At 40.3% G+C, this 17,923-nt stretch overlaps 1 protein-coding gene across 6 annotated transcripts in view; it reads right to left on the bottom strand.

Annotated features, from left to right (window-relative positions):
- Positions 1 to 17,923, bottom strand: part of LOC111243239 (cGMP-dependent 3',5'-cyclic phosphodiesterase-like) — a 126,052-nt gene that overhangs the window by 85,887 nt on the left and 22,242 nt on the right. The window contains exons 1-2 of one of the 6 annotated variants that reach the window (XM_022788457.2): positions 17,754 to 17,894; positions 10,833 to 10,900 (exon numbers count right to left, since the gene is read on the bottom strand). The exons of 1 other annotated variant lie outside the window; for it this stretch is intronic. In XM_022788457.2, the coding sequence (XP_022644192.1) occupies positions 10,833 to 10,900; positions 17,754 to 17,794 (109 nt within the window). In that variant the 5' untranslated portion in view covers positions 17,795 to 17,894. Of the gene's footprint in view, positions 1 to 3,144; positions 3,432 to 10,798; positions 10,901 to 17,753; positions 17,895 to 17,923 lie in introns of those variants that run through there. 4 more of the 6 variants (XM_022788459.2, XM_086977050.1, XM_022788464.2 and 1 more) reach the window with 4 other exon arrangements.

Here is a 17,923-nt window from a genome sequence, read left to right as displayed (position 1 = left end):
CCGACACAATTTTTTCCCTTCTCACCTTGGCCTATATTGAAGCAACTGAATAGTCGCAACCTTCAGCCAGGCCCACGTTATGCTTCAACGGTTATCGACAACGCCGTGCGAAAGATAAGTTGCCGTTGCGATATTCGCTAGAAGCGTTGATGCCATCGATGCGCTAGTTGGGCCTTCAGCCAGTAGCAGACCAGCAAGCGAAAGAGTGATTCAGTGTAAATGCAGAGGGACCTAAGCCTAGCTAGGCTAGACAAAACACGATATAGCACACCGCACATGGTGCCCGAAATATGCGTACAGCAACGCCGTCTATCCATCCATCCATCTACCCTTCTATGTTGTAACAGTAGCGGCTTGCAACGCGGTTTGTAGTCAGACCGCTGAAGAGCTAACTGACTGACCGACCGACCGACCGACCGACCGACCAAACTAATCAAGCGAAGCTGGTGGCGGGCACATTATCTCAGCAGGGAACTGAGCCAACATCCAGCAGCTCCTAGCGGCCTTCTTTCGCCAGCCTGGCCCACTGTTTGCGGTAGTGAGAGACGCTACGGTATAGACGCATGCGTGTGGTGAGATTGTTCGTGGCTATGCTCGTCACTCACCCTGCTCCTCGCTAACCAACCTGCTTTTCGCCGGCGGCCGGAGACCGACGCAATGGCTGTAAAGTTTAGGGTCTCCGACGGCCTCTGACGATTTTTAATCAAATTCGGCTCCACCTCTGCCCTTGATCTCCTTATGCCACAGACCTTTTGCCTTCACTATGGACAAGCCGAAAAGGTACCGTCGTCATTGCGCTGCGCAGTCCACTAGGAATGCTATTGGGTGAACATTCGATACTAGCCCGATTTCTAACGGTTCTGTAAAATCAACATTAGTAAAAAGTCGGCTCAACGGCAGAACGAGCTGCAATAAGTTTACGACCCACTGATCGAATCCCTTGCGTATGTGGTTGGTTACTGAAGCAGCGAAAGAGGACATCTAGTTGACCTGTCTTTAAACGAACCCTTCGAGCATTTTGGTGTTGACGCAGGTTCTTCCATCGACGAAATGCTGGTCGGTCACCGTGCAGGACATCTTTCTCTGCTGTTCGGCTTTTTCACAGTAGCAGATTCGGGTGTGCAGCGTCGCGAATGGCGGTATAAATCGAAGGTGGAAACGTGAACGCATTAAAGCATTCTAGGAGACAAATACAAACTAAAATTCTGGAGGCTTCCAAGTCAGAGTCAATTCGAGATTTCCTATTGAGTGAATATAATGCAGATTTTGCTTCCTTACGCCTTATGTCAATAGCCACCTTGGATTTTGTAACAAACAGCCAGCTATAAGCCAATGTTTTTTTGATTTTTTTTTTCAATCAGTTTGTCTACTTGGTACAACAGCCCACTTTTTAGTGATGTTTATAGTACCTTTCATTTCTGTCCACTTTTGTTTATTCATCGATTGAAGCAAGTTGTAGAGAAATAGGAAATCGATAACTCTTACTTTTCCTATTGAAATTTCTTTATATTCATTCATGTTCTGTCATTTGTTGACTGTGTTTTTTAATATTATACCCCGCTTACGCAAAGCATCCTTACGACTCTGATCTTTAATAAAAGCTGTTTATACGGCCACCACAGAAGTGAATTCGACCATTCAGTTTATGGGCGATGATCTGAGATAAAAATAAATACGAGTACACCTGACTCCTGCTATTAGAAATTACAGACCCTGCCTCTAAGCAATCGAAAAGGAGGCAGATACAACCTCGATTCGATTCATTCTAGACATATGTGAGGGCAGCCTTGCCTTAAACCTTGCCTCACTAACCATTATTACAGAATTCAAATGATATCTGCTTCTGCTGTGAAATAGACAATATTATTACATAAATTGAATGAAACCAGAGACCGATCAGAACAAGCTAAAAAAATCTATTTGAACTTGAACAGGTACACGAATATTCGCATAAATGCGCCGGGTCTTTACCTTCCAAGCTATTTCAATAAACATTCGACGAAAGCATCGTAATGAACCAATAAAAAATTGTTCATCCATAATAGACAAGAGGCACCCGCGCAGGTCCGCCATGGGTCGAGGTGAAATGGGACTGTATGGACCGCAGCAATTTGGGCATATATGAAATATGCCAATCTTACAAAAGAAATGAAACGAAAAATCGATTCAGAGTACAATTCAATGTTTGTAGTTATGCGCATCTGTGTAGACGCGTGAAGTTCAAATGAAGTATCGTATTTTCGCACTCATCATACCACGCGTTACATGGGTTGTCACTGGAAAAAGTTTTACTAGCATAAGGCATCGTTCGACCCACACAACAGTAAGCGCATTACAGATAATTATTTACATCGAATAATGTATAACTACGACTGGTTTTGGTCTGCACGGCGCTTAGCCATATCAGAAGGACGCACGATGGAAGAATTGTGCTATTGACCCTCAGCCTTTAGGTCCTGCCTGCTTCCTTTCATGCCATTAAGCAGCCCCATTATTCATATGAAACATTCTTAGCAGAAGTACGCTGCTACCGGTACTAGTGCAACTTAATATAATCGCTCTCCTTTCCGTTTCACTGCAAACGTTTTTTTTGAGAGGTTGCGCAGTGCGGTACACAAAATACGGCAAGGACCTTATGAAAGGATTACGAAATGGCCTGTTCTAACAGGCACTACCTATTCAATGAATAGGAGCATTGTGTGGTTCAGCCAACGGAACTGATTCTCGGTTTCGAGCTTTTACAACTTCCTTCAAAAAAAACGTTCAGAAAAGTTTTTTTGAGAAAAAGCTGTTGAACAGTTGGATTTTGAGTCCAGAACAGCATCTACATCCGAACGAACTCGAAATTTTTTTATATGTTTTGTATTTTACTAGTACGTTCAATACTGGCTGTTCTCAATAAACTTCAGAAACAGATTTTTAAAGCACACGTACTCGAAGCGAACAAACGCGAGCTACGAAAAGATCCTGAGCTGGAATGACACGATTAGAAGCCAGTGTTCCATAAACATAAACATACAAACGGCTTAGGTGTAAGCAATTGAGGTTTCTGGTTTTTTGCTTCGTATAGCATGAGTTGAGATAAACAATTAGCGTAGAGAGCTTCCGGCAGCTACCGATTTTCAGTGCCTCGTCTACACTAACCTCATTTACTGCTCTGCTCGCTACTCGAAACGTAAGCCACTGCCCTCAAGGTTGCCTTAACGCCTATTGTCCTTTGAGACTTCTTGACCTTCGGGTAAACACGCAGAAACACTTCTTCGCCGAGCTTGTCCATGACCAGTGGTCGCCACACCCGGCTTTCGATGGTTCACCAATGGTTCCTCTGTTCTTACGTAACTTATATTCTTGCATATTACGTCAAAGGAAAAGCCTGTAGCAATTTAGCATCGCCACATTTGCGATGTTTCGAGTTCGTTGTTGCATTCGATTCGCTGACGGCTGCTGCTAGACGTTTTCAGAGAACGTTTCCTCTGAAGAACCATATTTTTTTGAGCCTGTATTTATTTCAGTCGTAGAATTCGTCACGCGAGTCGCTTAACCTCCTGATAAAAAATGTCAATAGAAGACTCTTTGGAGCCGTTGTTGGAGCCTTTTTTTTAAATCTCCTTTCAGATAATTTTACCGCAAGTGCATCATGCAGGCCGGACCTACCGGTTAAGGTTTTTTTTTCTTGGAACTAACCAAATTACTATCATGTGTCCCTTGACAGAACAGTTCCGCAAAAATTTGGAAAACAACCCTAATATAGATAAGTAGTAATTATGTTACTACTTCCACCCTAAATATTTGATAAGTAATAATAATGAAATACACATATTAAAATTTGATTTTATGTGTTTTAAAATAAAACTCACCTTTGGCAGCTCGTAGATCAAATACTATTATATAAATGGTTTAGCGCCATCTTTATCACTCGTTTTGTCGCTCTAGAATCGCCCTGATATTCATTTTCATACTTATTGAACGATTGTTATTTTCAACATACTTATGAACAAGAGACATTTGTATTGACGAACAAATATATTAGTCAAATCTAAAGATTCTAGTAGATTAATAACAATAGTCCGTTAAAAAATGGCTCTATCCTCTATAGAGAGCAACGTAGAAGAAATAATGGCATCCAAATGGGCAGTTGTTATTGGTGCGACAAAGTGTCCCCGACAGGACCAACCATGCCTTGCCCAAATATGCCGATCAATTCAAAAACACTATGACTAAACACGCTCCGCTAGCTTCTTTAATGTAAGCACCAGAACGAAGTTAGGGATGCGCTCATACAAAGCACCGGAACCGATCATACGGGGTCTGCATATTCCTTCGAATCCGCCGTATGCGTAAAAAATCGGGCGCAGCTACTATACTTCTCAACGGAATGGGTCATAGCACTTGAAGGACGATTATCGTTGCGTAATTTCTCTACACGCATACATATGTTGTTACCAAGCGAAACTTGACCATTGGGAAATTCGGAACTCCTACTACTAGGCCCGAAATCTTTAATAATTTTATTACTTTTCGCAATTTAGCACTAACCAATTAGAATATAAATATAATCCTTTACTGTCGGATCTTCAAAGGTTGGTTTATTTTAATTGTTGCTCTCTATTTGCAATACTAGCAAACAGATGGCTATCTGGCTGAGGTGCACGAAGCTATACAAAATACGGCAGCATGTTTTGCTAGGTATTAACGATACTGTTCTCTAGTCCAATGAATACTTTTTTTTCGGAAGAACGCCACAATAACTTAACTAATTATAGGAAAACTGCTTTAGTCTGTACACAGAAGTACCTGTTTAGAAGTAGATTTTTTAGAAAACCTAAAGAATCAGGCCAAGTTCTATCACAAATCCCGGGCCTGAATGTCGTCGCTACATTCCAGGTTGGTAGACACGCGAAAGTATAGGAATTACAAAGTATTCTCGAAGCCAAGCACGAGAAACCTTATACCTTACGTGCAAAAGCCAACCAAATAGAAATGTGAGGGCAATCAGGAGCTTGTCCGACTATTTTGTCTGGCATGCTAGCAGAACTGAATTCAGACCAGGCAAAAATGCAGCACCGCATATTAAAAGAAAAAGAATGAGATATCGAGAACAGTTCTTAAACGCCGTCATGAGGACGCTTATGCCTAGTAATCGCTCTATACACTCCCTAATCTCGGACCATCAAGCTCATCGTGGAGGAATCATAAATAAACGACTCATAAAGAAGACAAGGCGTTAGCTATTTGCGAAAAAATCTTACTAAACCATTATGCATAGCAATATTTAGTAGCCAAAAAGCTATGGGCGATACAATCAAAAACCATTAGAAGGAACCGGTTACAAAGCCAAATGATGTCTTGAGTAACCTTACGATTCCTAGAAATACGTAACGCGCAGGGCGAAGATACCCTGTTTACCTAATTGAACGTTTCTTGCCTTTATTGTTTTGTGGGTTACTGTCGTTAGAATGACTTCTGTTAGATGTCTCTAACATAATGAGGACAAACTTGTATTTTACCCTTCCAAAAGAAATCGTGCGCATTTTTCTGAAAATACATTCGCAGAGCCACCGAAGCTTACCCACTTGTTGTCACAAAGGATTATCGGCTAAAAGCACGTTTGACACAATCACTACATGCGTATGATATTTTCTAAACTACCTGGCCTCTTTGTCTTAGGCTGTCGATAGATTGTATTTTGATGCCAACAAATGCCTCGGTACTATATCAAAGAGTAGCCATTTCGAAATTTGCAAACAAACAGATCCTTACAAACGTAATGATGAGTATTCTGCATCATACAGACTTTACAGATGATACTAGGTTCGTATTAGGAAACCGGAGTAAAACCTTCTATTGATATGTTGATAACCTCAACTATTTTATTAATGCAATTATCTGTATCATCAAACGAAGATTTGATGAGAATGTAATAATGTGCACAGGGCATTGATGCGACGTTTACCCATTTTCTAATGAGGGCATAGTTCTATTAGTCTGAATTCGAAGCGAGCCCCCCATTAAGGTTTCGAAAGGGGCGTTTCTGTTGCTAGGAGACGCATAGGAAAATTTACGATCAAATTATTGGAACGTTCCGTGTGAAAGGCCGTTCAACATGGACCTCTGAAAATTGCTCATATTGTAACTCGCTTTAGTAATGTACTAATATAATTAGCACTAGCAGACAAGACGCGGTCCTGTACATAAATCCTAAAGGGTTATTTACCGCAGTGTACATTTAGCGAACGGAAGGTTCGAATAGAATATAGAATAGACATCAATTTTAAAGTTTTTAAAACCTTCTTTTGAATCGATCTTTTGATCTGGATGGTTTGGAATTGGTCTGGATGGCAAAAAAATATCTTTTACTAATAGTACGCTTGCCACAGATAGCCCTTCTGAAAGGATATAGTGAAGATCAGTTAAGAATTAACACATGATCGTTAACTAATTGAAACCTCATTACTCATAAGTCAATGATGATTTATTAGTGCAACTTGGCATGAGTCCCCATAAAAATTTAACAAGGGGGATTCATTTCATACTTATAAGGCTCCGTGCTATTGGCAATGCGAGGTTCCATGTCATGAGTTATCTGAGCAGTGACGTGAATCCTTGTTAACGAATTGAGTCGGCAGGAGAATCCATATATATATATATATATATATATATATATTCGACCTTGCATTGAAAACAATGTAATCAGGGTTTCATTACTTTATTAAGTGTGCCTCTTTGTGCATCCACGTTTTTACCAAAGACAGTTAACTAGTTTAATTGTTTTGTATAAATTTCCGGTCTCTGCTCGTTTTCAGTGATATGTCTTCTACGCATTAAAAGTTTGTGTCTAATTCACAAAGAGCTATACTTGGCATTCAGCTATCTATGTGCTCTAATTGACTATAGAAGAATATCAATTTTTTTCCTAATGTAGCTTACCTCAGCTAGTTTCGGTTAGAATTTTCAGCTGAGACCTAACCAGGACCAACCAGTTTCTTAATTTCCTTCTTCCATTTTTACTATCGATTTTTCTCCTCATTTTCGTTGTTCAAAATTTTCATTGGTCCACACGCCTGTCGTTGGTGCTTGCGGCGTTGCCTGCGACCGCAGACTCTACTTTGTTTCCCTTTTCTTTCTGTGGGCAAGCATCTACTTAACGTCGTCACTTGTCGGCGCGACTGTCGTTTTCAGCGGGGGCGGGCATATCTAGCGGCGTGAACGGGCAGTGAGATGCCGAATGTTTCAACGGTTACCGCTGAACTCTACAAATTTCTGTTTGTCTTTGCGCAAGATTTTGCGACTTAGCGTGCAACGATGACAGCAGCAGTAGTCCAATTTATATAATATATCACAACAGATTTACAATAAGTGAATAAACGAAGTGGGAACTTCCGGTTCTGGTGTTCTGATGTGTCGCTGCTCGGCTGTCAGGCCGTTGGTTGGAACGCTCAGGCACGACTGTAGAGCGCGTAGCTGGGTTGACGCGACGCGTATCAGCAAGAGTGTTTCAGTTAAGCTTATAATCTATCTTATTTATAGAAGATTATACGAGTTACACCCAAGCCAAAGCGACAATTATGGATTAGGGAAAGATTAACCGCAGTAGAAATAGCGGTATCTCTCTTATCCTAGCGCCAGCTCCGCGATCCTCTCCAGTTAAAGGAAAAAAGGTATATGGTTAAAGAATGTGCCATATAGTTTACACATAATAGAAGAAGCACATCTGGCAATAAAAAAAAGAGCCGAAACTTTATCCTTTGAGAACCAAGAAAGCCAAAGATTGTCACCTATTCATTTAGACTATTTGACCTAATTTAAGCGTACGCTCGCGCAACTCCTGTTTAGATAAAATCAAAGTTGAATGATAGTAAGAAGCTATAGGGAAAATAGGTTACCCATGTATTACTACCGTCAAGCAAACGGTTGCATCACTGTTTACAAAAAGTTATTTGAAAAAAAACCGGCGACAAGGATTAAAAATATTGGGCTGAATTAAGGACGTATAGTTACGTAGTGTATTAATGATATATACAGTAAAAAACAAAAATATTTAACAACATTCTTCGCTAACAGATTGCATATTTGTATTCCAATTCGCATATCTAGTAAAAACTTATGACAGAAAATGTCTAGTCATGCTTGCGAAGCTAGAAAACCGTAACATATACGGATTTCAGTGCTATCTATTAAAAAGAGTTTGGCCTTATGTCATCCAGACTACCCTGATATTCCTTACTAAGGACAGGTATATATTCACAAGATTCAAACACTGTGATGAGCCTTTTTAATTTTCCTAGCTATTTTCGGAACTGGTTGGCCTTGATTATTTTAATAGGCTGTACATTTTGAATACAGGCATCAGATTGCCGAAATTACTTATCGCTATGATTAAGGCGAACTTCACGATCGTTTTTGGCAAAGTTGGGAAGTTAACAAAGCGAAATGATTTGATTTTGGCAAGTACCTACAAACAAAATCAGAGTCTTTTTGGAACTGAAATCGCGATGTAGAACTATGCGTGTAAGTCAAGCAAATCTTAAGTGTTTCTCCTCGCTTCAGGATCATCCACGTAAACAGTAACGAATGATCAACAAGATTAACATTAACAGACCGGTCACTACCATGATGCAATCAAAACGTTACTGCCGTCGTCAGAACGGGCTTCCTCGCCCGCACACATCATAAAGAAACGCCAAACCATTAAGCGGATAGGAGATTACAGGATGATCGAGAATATCTACTCATTTCTACAGTTCCTTGAACATAGACACTACAAGGACGTAACTTTAATACTCGATAACTATCCCTCAAAAGTATGAACCACGAGTACTCCCGAAAATGCATTGCAATTTAATTGGACCATTACGAAGTGACTGGCAATCGCTTGAATTTACTGCAAGAATCTTTTATACAACTCGTCCGGGGAGCGGGAGCGGGAGGGGGGGGGGGGTACTTTGATGGGAGAACGTCTGCCCACTAGCGTCATACGCTTGAGACCTTGATGAGAATTTTCCAAACGGATGGGTTGGACAAAAACGTCCCGTTGAATGTCCCGAAGCTGATGTCAATAGGCTTTTCAGCTATGGGAATATCTTAAAGATAAGGTCTACGTTGAAAAGCCGGCAACACTGGAAACAGTCTCTTTTGAGTCTGTGAATCAATCGGCCACCGTTATTAGCGAGTTACAGAGCAGAGCAGTAACAATATTGAACACCTACGGTAGGAGGGAAGGTTATTTTGCATTATAAATATTTACTATATGTAAATAAACACCGAAGTGATAGTAATTCAAACTACGTATACATTTTTGGATCGTTTTCTATATGTACCTAAGCAAACGAAAACATTTGTTCTCAGATGACAACCAACGCGAAAATTTAGATTCATTTTTTTAGGGGTCATAGTTCGCTACTACACCTCTACTAGTTAAAAGGATGAAACTTGTTTTGCATTGTAACTCTATAAAACACAATGAAACGCAAAATCGACTTCAGTTGAAGCTTCTTCCACAAGCAACTAATGTCGTGCTCAATGGCTTGTCGCACAGAAAACTGAGTCCGGCTAAAAATTTTTAAAAGAAGATCTAATAGATTGCTGGGAGGTTGTACTCATCAACTCGGTCGACGGTAATCAACATGCCTTCACAAAAAATAACACACCTGGCGGTTTCGAGTGGTTAATTAACGACTGTTAATTAATGACGCAGTTAGGCGATCTGAGCCGCCTCTTTTCGTTACTGGCCTGGTTTTTTAGCCGTAGAATTTACTTTTTACGTGCATTTATACACCTCATCGAGTTTGCTGGGCACGTACATACGCGTTAAACGAGCGAATAGCCGTGGCATACTCGGATGCTTTAACATGTTAATGAAGTTGCTTCTCGGCAAACGGTTTCCTTAATGGATAAAATCTCGATTGGCATATTGTGGATTTCTGGGTAAAACTAGGTTGACGTAGCTAGCTTGGATTTTAAACGGCCAAAAGTCCTTACATGGACTAGGCTTCTTGGACTGCGAGTAAGCGAAAGCGAATGACATGAGGATCCTGCCGAAGCGTTTGATCATACGCGGGGTAGAGCGTGGCACTTATTTCCGTACTATTGAGCCGTTCATTCCGTATAGACGACTCACTCGGACCATTTCGCGTCTGTTACCTGTTGCCTAGCGTAAGCTTATTTTGTCTTGAAAGAAATTCCGTTTCGCAATAGCATTGAGTACCATGCAACGTCCTTTGGTATCAGGAGCTTGCTTAATTGATCCTGGTGATTTCTCTACAAAAACGACCGTAGTATAGTAGTCCGCGAATGAACACAGAGATAGGCATACATTTTTCGTCTCATACAACCACAAATAGCGATTACTGATTTATCATATAAACTCGCGTCTACCGAATTGATTATAATATACGTTCGCGATGCGTTTATACCACATTCTGGTCATCTTCAGACATAGGGGATGTTATATGTTCACAAAAACTAAGTATATAATATACATTTGGACTTCGCGCAGCTACGAAAGGACGTGTACTACAAATATAACTGAGTGCGTCATCAGATACATGAGAAAAATACCTTAATACATATACGCTATTTACTTCAAGTTTACGTCAGTCTGCCAAACTTACATCTCTTCCAATCCAAACAACGACGACCGTCGTACCAATATATAAATAGCCAAGCATATTTAACGTATATATAATTTCAATCGTATACCTACAGGTTGAAATATGGTATCATATAGTGTATACTTAATGACCTTTGATCTCAATTTTCGCTAATAAAGTATATCTTTCTCTCTTCTAATTTAACTCACACGACTCCAATCTGATCTCAGTCCGATGGCTTACCACAAAGTTCAAGGAGCGCACCGACGCTGGACTTCATAGCTTTAATATAATTCCACTTCCGAGCAGCTCTGGAAACAGACGACGAAGAGCAATAACAAAACGTAAGAATCCATTTGCGAACAACAGCAACGGCTACTATACTAAACACAGATTGCCCATCTCTAACATGATAGATATATATATATATGGCAGATTCCTGAATTTAGATTTAGCTCAATAGTCATCTTGTTGGCTGCTTATGATAAGTTTTTGTAAGCGATAACAACGGAGAACCACATTAAATAACGCACAGACGTGACGTTACAACAGTGAAAAACACGACTGACGCCAATAGGACTGAAGGGGCAATTCGAATATCGTTGCGTCAGGCGACAGCAGCAGCGAACAAACGCCTTCACCAGCCGTTCCTAGTGCATAGACTTGAACTTCTCAAATAACGGCAATATAGGGAATGCCGCATGACAGATAGCCTATTTTGCACGCTAAAATCATATGGCATATTACTGGCAAGCTTCTCTAGTGGTGGCGGAACTACATGTAGCTAGGCTTATCGTGCAATCGGTTGCCTTTATCAAACAGTATGTTTCCCTTTGTGAAAGAGCACTTAGGCACAAGCGGAGAAGAAATGATTCAGGTACCGACATTTGTGGTGTACAAAATTTCCACACAGATTCTGCTAATTAATTTCGTTTTCTTTTTTCATTTTCAGTTAATTGAATATGAACATGAGGTGTTTTTCGCAATCCTTGCTAAATCCAAATGGCTATAAGTGTGCAATACGCTAGTTTGTTAATTGGAAATACATTTTACAGAGGTACCCCTCCTTCATCCAAATCTGCATCTGCCCAGTCTTAACCCCAAATTTTCGCTTTCTAATATGTCCTATGCGTTTCTTCTCAAGTAGACCATGGAAAGCCTAGGTACACATAGAAACGCCCATTTGCGCAGCGCAGATAGGTGAATATGATAGTAAATAAATATGGAGTAATATCAGGATAAGTCCTAAACCAATGCCCAAGGGTATGGGATCTTATAGTCTGCGACAGCGCCACGGTATTTCAGCGGTGAAGTCTGGTCTGCACAATATGTTATCTTTTCTTTCTACGTTCTACATCGCCGTTAGACATTTCCCGAGATAAGCGACCCCCAACACGAAACGAAGTATGCTCATGCTCAGATTCGAACATAAACATAGCAAACAATGGAATGATGCATAACATATTTCTTCAAGAGAGACATCCGATTAATATGTAGGCTATTTAAACTGTAATGTATTTGGAGTATCCTGTCACGGAAGCAAGTCTTCGTTGTTATATTTGTTTTCGACAGGATTTTTCCGCGTTGGCCCCATTGATGTGACGTTTATGGGTGCGATTGTTATAACTGTTTCAAATCTACTGATTGTCAGCTAATGTCGAGGTCAACTACGATCGGTGCCTTAAGGTCAACGTAACCACTCCCAGAGCCCGCATCCTTAAAAGTCTATCCTATATCAAAGTCCTTTTTAAGCGATCAGATTACAGGTCGAGAACACGCACACCTAAAATCATTCACGTATAAAGCCACAAGCATCACGTCGTCATTTTGTTGGGGAAGTTTACCCGCAACATCTCACTTATTGGTGCTACAATAATACGAGGACTACTTTAGAAATAATGCATGCACCTGTATAATCGATGCATACATATGCACACGCGGAAACACGGCGGAGCTACGCTCGGCCTGTGTTTCCCAGAGCTGACTAGCAACTGTCCATTTTGTAGGACATCTCGGTGTTCCTATCTGATATTATTTCAAGGAGCTATCAGTTTAACCAGTTCAATATCAGCAGATTAAAGAAACCGAGCAGGAATAGAAACGATGCCTACAATCATTGCGTATTACTGCTATTCACTGGAGGATCGAAGTGAGGCTATGTTTAGATTCAAACCTAAACCCATCTCATATTTGTAGAACTAGTAGGCAAACGTGTTACTACTGCATTATGTCGAGGATCAATATAATGCCGGGCCACCTAATCTGCCTCGGGTGACTATGGTTGCTTATATCTTCCTGTACAACCTTACTACACAAGGATAACACCGCCGAATACACGACCCAAACGAAGTTGAACTAATTCCCTGCCGCAGTTCTACAATAACCCAAAGAAAACTGATAGACCATTCCTCAAATTGAGAAGGTAGTTTAAACGCGTTTAATTCAATAGCTCGCCTTATCGAAATATGGGTTATCTAGAGCGTGGAGTAAGCAAGCAGATCTGACTTGAAAGCTTGTGCTAGTTTCATTCTTCAAGTGCCGTCACACACGTTTAGATAATAATAAATATTGACGTCAGACGTACGTACTCCGTCAATAAGTTTTGTGCTTTAGAGCCTTGAGTTTTTTTTTCATAAGCGCAAGTAACCGGGTGTAAAGGCCCCCGGGCAATACTTACGTTGGCAAAATATAGTGACATATTAATCAGTAGACTCCGGATCTGCATCTCAGTGAGGCTAAGTCACATCTGTAATTCTACTAGACTGTGGTATCATATGAAAGCGTCTCTCTGATATAGAGAAAGAATATCGTTAGAATCTGTGACTAATAAGGAAGAAGCAGACCAGGTATTATTTGAAAGCACTGGCGGTAAAGTCTGAGACGTCTTTTACGATGATAGCGGTTTTACTTTTCTCTGCCATGATGATCAACGAGGTAAGATTTGTCGCCTCTTACCGCGGCATCCATTTGTAATTTGATTATTATTGTTAGTAGTAGTCTCGTTATGTCTGCAAGGTGCGCTATATAATCCAATGATGTTCACAAGTGTCTTTCAGCTACTAAGCGAAGCTTTTCGTTGATGGGGTGAAGCTTGTTATTTTTCAGTACTTGTACAGAAGCCTGATGTCAGCAAAGAAACGATGCAGGACTAAATACAACGCCTCTATGATAGCAGGTTGTGTTTAGAAATGTTCCAGATCCCGCATTGTGGCCAAAGAATTGCTCCAATCGCTAGCTTAAACCCAATGGGATGTTATTAACTGCGACCCGAAGGTACGATAATGAGACGATGCGTCACAATCGTTTTGTGATGGACGCGCTTAAAAAGGCCACCCATTCGTGATTCGCTGAAGCTCGATGCTGAAGGATTCAAATAATATTTTGCTTAGGATTTGAACGAGTTGCACAGGTTGACAATTAAAGTTGATACTTACGATACACTTAGTTAAGTTAAAACCTAGAATCAAAACCAAGTTTGGATAACGGGAGATTCTAAATACTGTTGATCCCGTCGAACTAACTCAATATTAGTTTGGCCCGGCCGGTAAAATCTTTGTATCTGTGCAGTACGCTATATATATATATATATATATATATATATATATATATAGCATACATATGTATATAGTGGAAGTTAAAATGAACATTGTCACCTATTACCCATAACTAGAAGTACACTTTAGCATTTGTCAGCTACAGGATACCGAAGGTCTGAGCAGTAAATACGGCTATTCTAATGGACGGGTGGTACGAGAAACATTGAGTATGTTGACCGTAAAATGTTCTTCTTCTTCTTCTTCAAACTTCAAATAAAGTTCGTTTGTAGACGCGATTCTAACATAGTAGAAAATTGAACTCTTCGTGTTTACTAAATCATTTGCGTTTATTTCCTTTACTCGCTTCTTCCAACAATATTGGAAGATGACCTGTTTCGTAGATGGGATTATGTGACAAATACGTCAGCTCAGCGTGACAGCTGCGATAACGTCTTTAATTGCAATTACATGATCCAAAAATATCGATACATTGCAGCGAAATTGTTGCAATATTAAATTCCAGATTAATCATTCCATCTCTCTAATACATTCGCCATCTATACTGCAGATCTTTTACAATCTGTATTTTTTCTTCCTTCTAGAGCAATAGTTTTTTGTTGTGGGACGGAATGTCCTCCGATATCACCCAGCTGTCGATGCCCATTTGTAGCGATGAGTGTCTATAACGTTCGCCGTTTATGGACGCATATTCGACATGTCTTCAGTGCGTAATACGAAGTAATACAATCTAAACAATATTATGCATCAGAAATGAAAAAAAAAAAAAAAAAAAGTGTTCTAAACGGCAGCTGGGTACCCGTATTTTTAAGGTTGCCTTCCCGGTCTAAACCACTACTTCCATTGGCTGATTTTCAGCTACATCTACATGTACCGCTTTCGTTCACCACACGAGGGGAGTCACTGTTCTCGTTACTCAAAAGTTGAAGGATTCAGCTATAATCAGACTAAAGCAAGACTGGAGGTTATATTTTCAAGGTCCTTGACGAGCCCTGCGGGGCTCCTTGTCTTTTTCAGTCTCACAATGCGAGTATTATTTCATGTACGTACATTCTTATACCACTACCTAATACGATCGGTAGCACTCGATCGGATCACTTATAACACTAATAAAGATAATTAGTATATTACTGGTGTTCTACAGATGCCTTTACAATGTAACAATATTGAATTGGCGCTATAATCAACCAGATAAATTTTTTGTGCTATTAAGCGATGGTTACAGTATGTAAAAGCTTTTTTTTAGCTTAGATTAAGAACTTCTAGCTTACAAGACTATATAACGAATCATGACGAAATACGAAAGTATCCTCGTGTTAAGCCGAACGTTGTAAAGCACGATGGCGTAGTTGCTCCTGCAATTTTAGGACAAATACCTATTGCGTTTGTTACACAGACAATCTCCTAAGAGAGAAATTTTTAATTTATCGTAAATATATTCCAATTATTTCTGCTTCTTTATATATCTATAGTGACTAATGGCATGAATCCTTTACAGACATGACGCTTTACAAAATACACTTCCATGTGTATTCTAATGTAACCCATATAATGGTTTGAAATATTCCATCAAAGAACCAAAAAGTACCTGAAATGACTTTTTTCGTAGCGTATTTCAATAGATACAAACATCGCATGTTTGAACGCCATGCACCGGACAATAATTGTCGTTATTTTTACCAGTATTATTGAAAACTTATACGGGAGACGGTCTTTTGTTCAGTTGGCACTATATGCTTCGTGTGCAGAAGCAAATGGCTCTAGTTATCCGTAGCTACATCGTATGGATATCTGTGAGCAGATTAGCTCAACTAAAATAAGAGACTTTGCCTTTGAAATACATTGCTTCAATCAACGGCAGGAATCCAAAGCTCAGAAAAAGTAACACAATGGACCGTTCAACTCGACGTATGGTTATTGATCATCGATTTTTATAGAATATCGCAAGCCTTTATCGCGAATGATCTTCAACTAATACCTTGAACTCTTCAACATAACCTTCAGTTTGTACGGCTTTTTCACATGCCAACTTAATTCGGCTTGAGGTATTTAGAAAGTGCAGCGTCGCAAACGGGGCGTTGATACCTAAGCCGCTCCCTTGGCAACGATAGCTGCAGCTCCAGCACCGATTGGGCAGGTAAAGGAAAATGCAACATGCTGTGCGATCGTGCAGAGGAACAATCGCAATATCACGCTTTACATACCTGTTCCGTGTTTGATTGTTCACTTCCTCCTTTGTCCTAACCCCTTATTTATATTCAGCTTAGCCTATTGTTGTACGTTCCGTTATTAAGGCTTCATGCGCAAATGCTATTCTCTCGACAGGTTAACATGCCCGCGCAGGAAGAACGTATTTAGATACTTTAGGAGCGAATTTATTGTTGACTGTCCGATGGAACTGGTAGATGAAAATCATTTGTACAATGCCGCACTCAACAGATGTTGGAAAAAGCTCACACTGAGCGGTCGACGCCCAAGGAGGAATGAATGGCTGTTTATCGGTCTAAGATTATGCCGTTCCTCCGGTACTTAAAGCGAACCCAACTATTCTGTATCACCAGATCTCTCTCTAGCTCTCGTACACTCGAACTCTATCCTCTGTTTGGAAATGTTGATTTTTCTAAATTCGGATTTACTTCCTTTATTCATCAGTTCGAAATTGTCTCTTTGGGCACATTGATGGCTTGGAGCTTACTCTAGCCAAAATGTCTCGTTTGAAAGCCTCCATTCTTCCGGCTTAAAGCGATAAATTGGCCGTATAGAAGTCTTGTTGGGAATCGGCTTTCTAGGTAGAGGAACAGGATGCAGTAGACTAGGCGGTACTAAGGCAAGAGATGCAATTGCCTTGTTTCATCGATCAGTGGGATAAAGCACAAACCTGAGTGCGGGAGCCGAGGTAGGAAGGTCAGGACAGCATCTGTGCACTCTTCGATTAGGTCCTCAATAACAGATACAAACTAGTTTGCGATGATGTTTTATTCTGCCGCTCTTTCGCCCGACCCTCTTCAGCCTATAGTCTGTTTTCGACCAGTGGACGACCGTAAACAACTTCTTCCATTTTGAAGAAAACGGTTCCTGTCGACCGACTTGCAATATGAAGCGGGTGTCAACAACGGGTAGATATGGCTGATAGACTTACGATTTGTTATTCAGTAAGCACATGGACTGATAAACAATCAGCGGGAATGTGACGCGTTTCGTAGAGGGGAAATTTCAGTGTGGGGTATGTATAGCTGATACTTTTATTTACTCTAGGAGCCTCTGGAAAAGTGTTGTACCAATGGTGAAAATTGATCACTTAGAAAGATGACACATTCTATATTGAAGGTCTCATTTACCCAAGGTTTTTGGCAAATACTCGACCTGAAAATCAATCAATTGCTTATTGACATAAATTTCGCATCAAGGACAACTAGGATAAGTGTAGTTGTGGCTTGTTAACTCTAACATAGCGTAAGATATAGACGGTTTTTTTCCTAAAGTAAATGTTCTTGTTAATGACACCAGCGTAAATTATTGAATCGTTATTCCCTGCTACCATAGCCGAATGTATAAAAAACACGTGTTTTCGATATCCGTAAAATTTACACGATAATCTGCTACCACTCACTTGTAAACGTGCACGTGACGCGCGATCTGTGGCTTAAGCATTGCATGCACAAATGGTCGTGTCAAAACGAATCATCAGAGTTCTGCCGTTCGTTTTCTACGTCAGCAGTCTCCTTTGCTTCTGAAGCTTACTTGTGAACATTATGTCTAATAACTCACTTCCTCACCCGA

The sequence above is a fragment of the Varroa destructor genome, unplaced genomic scaffold (genome assembly GCF_002443255.2).
Source record: "Varroa destructor unplaced genomic scaffold, Vdes_3.0 BEIS01000001.1, whole genome shotgun sequence".
NCBI lineage: Eukaryota > Metazoa > Arthropoda > Arachnida > Mesostigmata > Varroidae > Varroa > Varroa destructor.
This window is presented reverse-complemented; position numbering and strand designations above follow the sequence as displayed.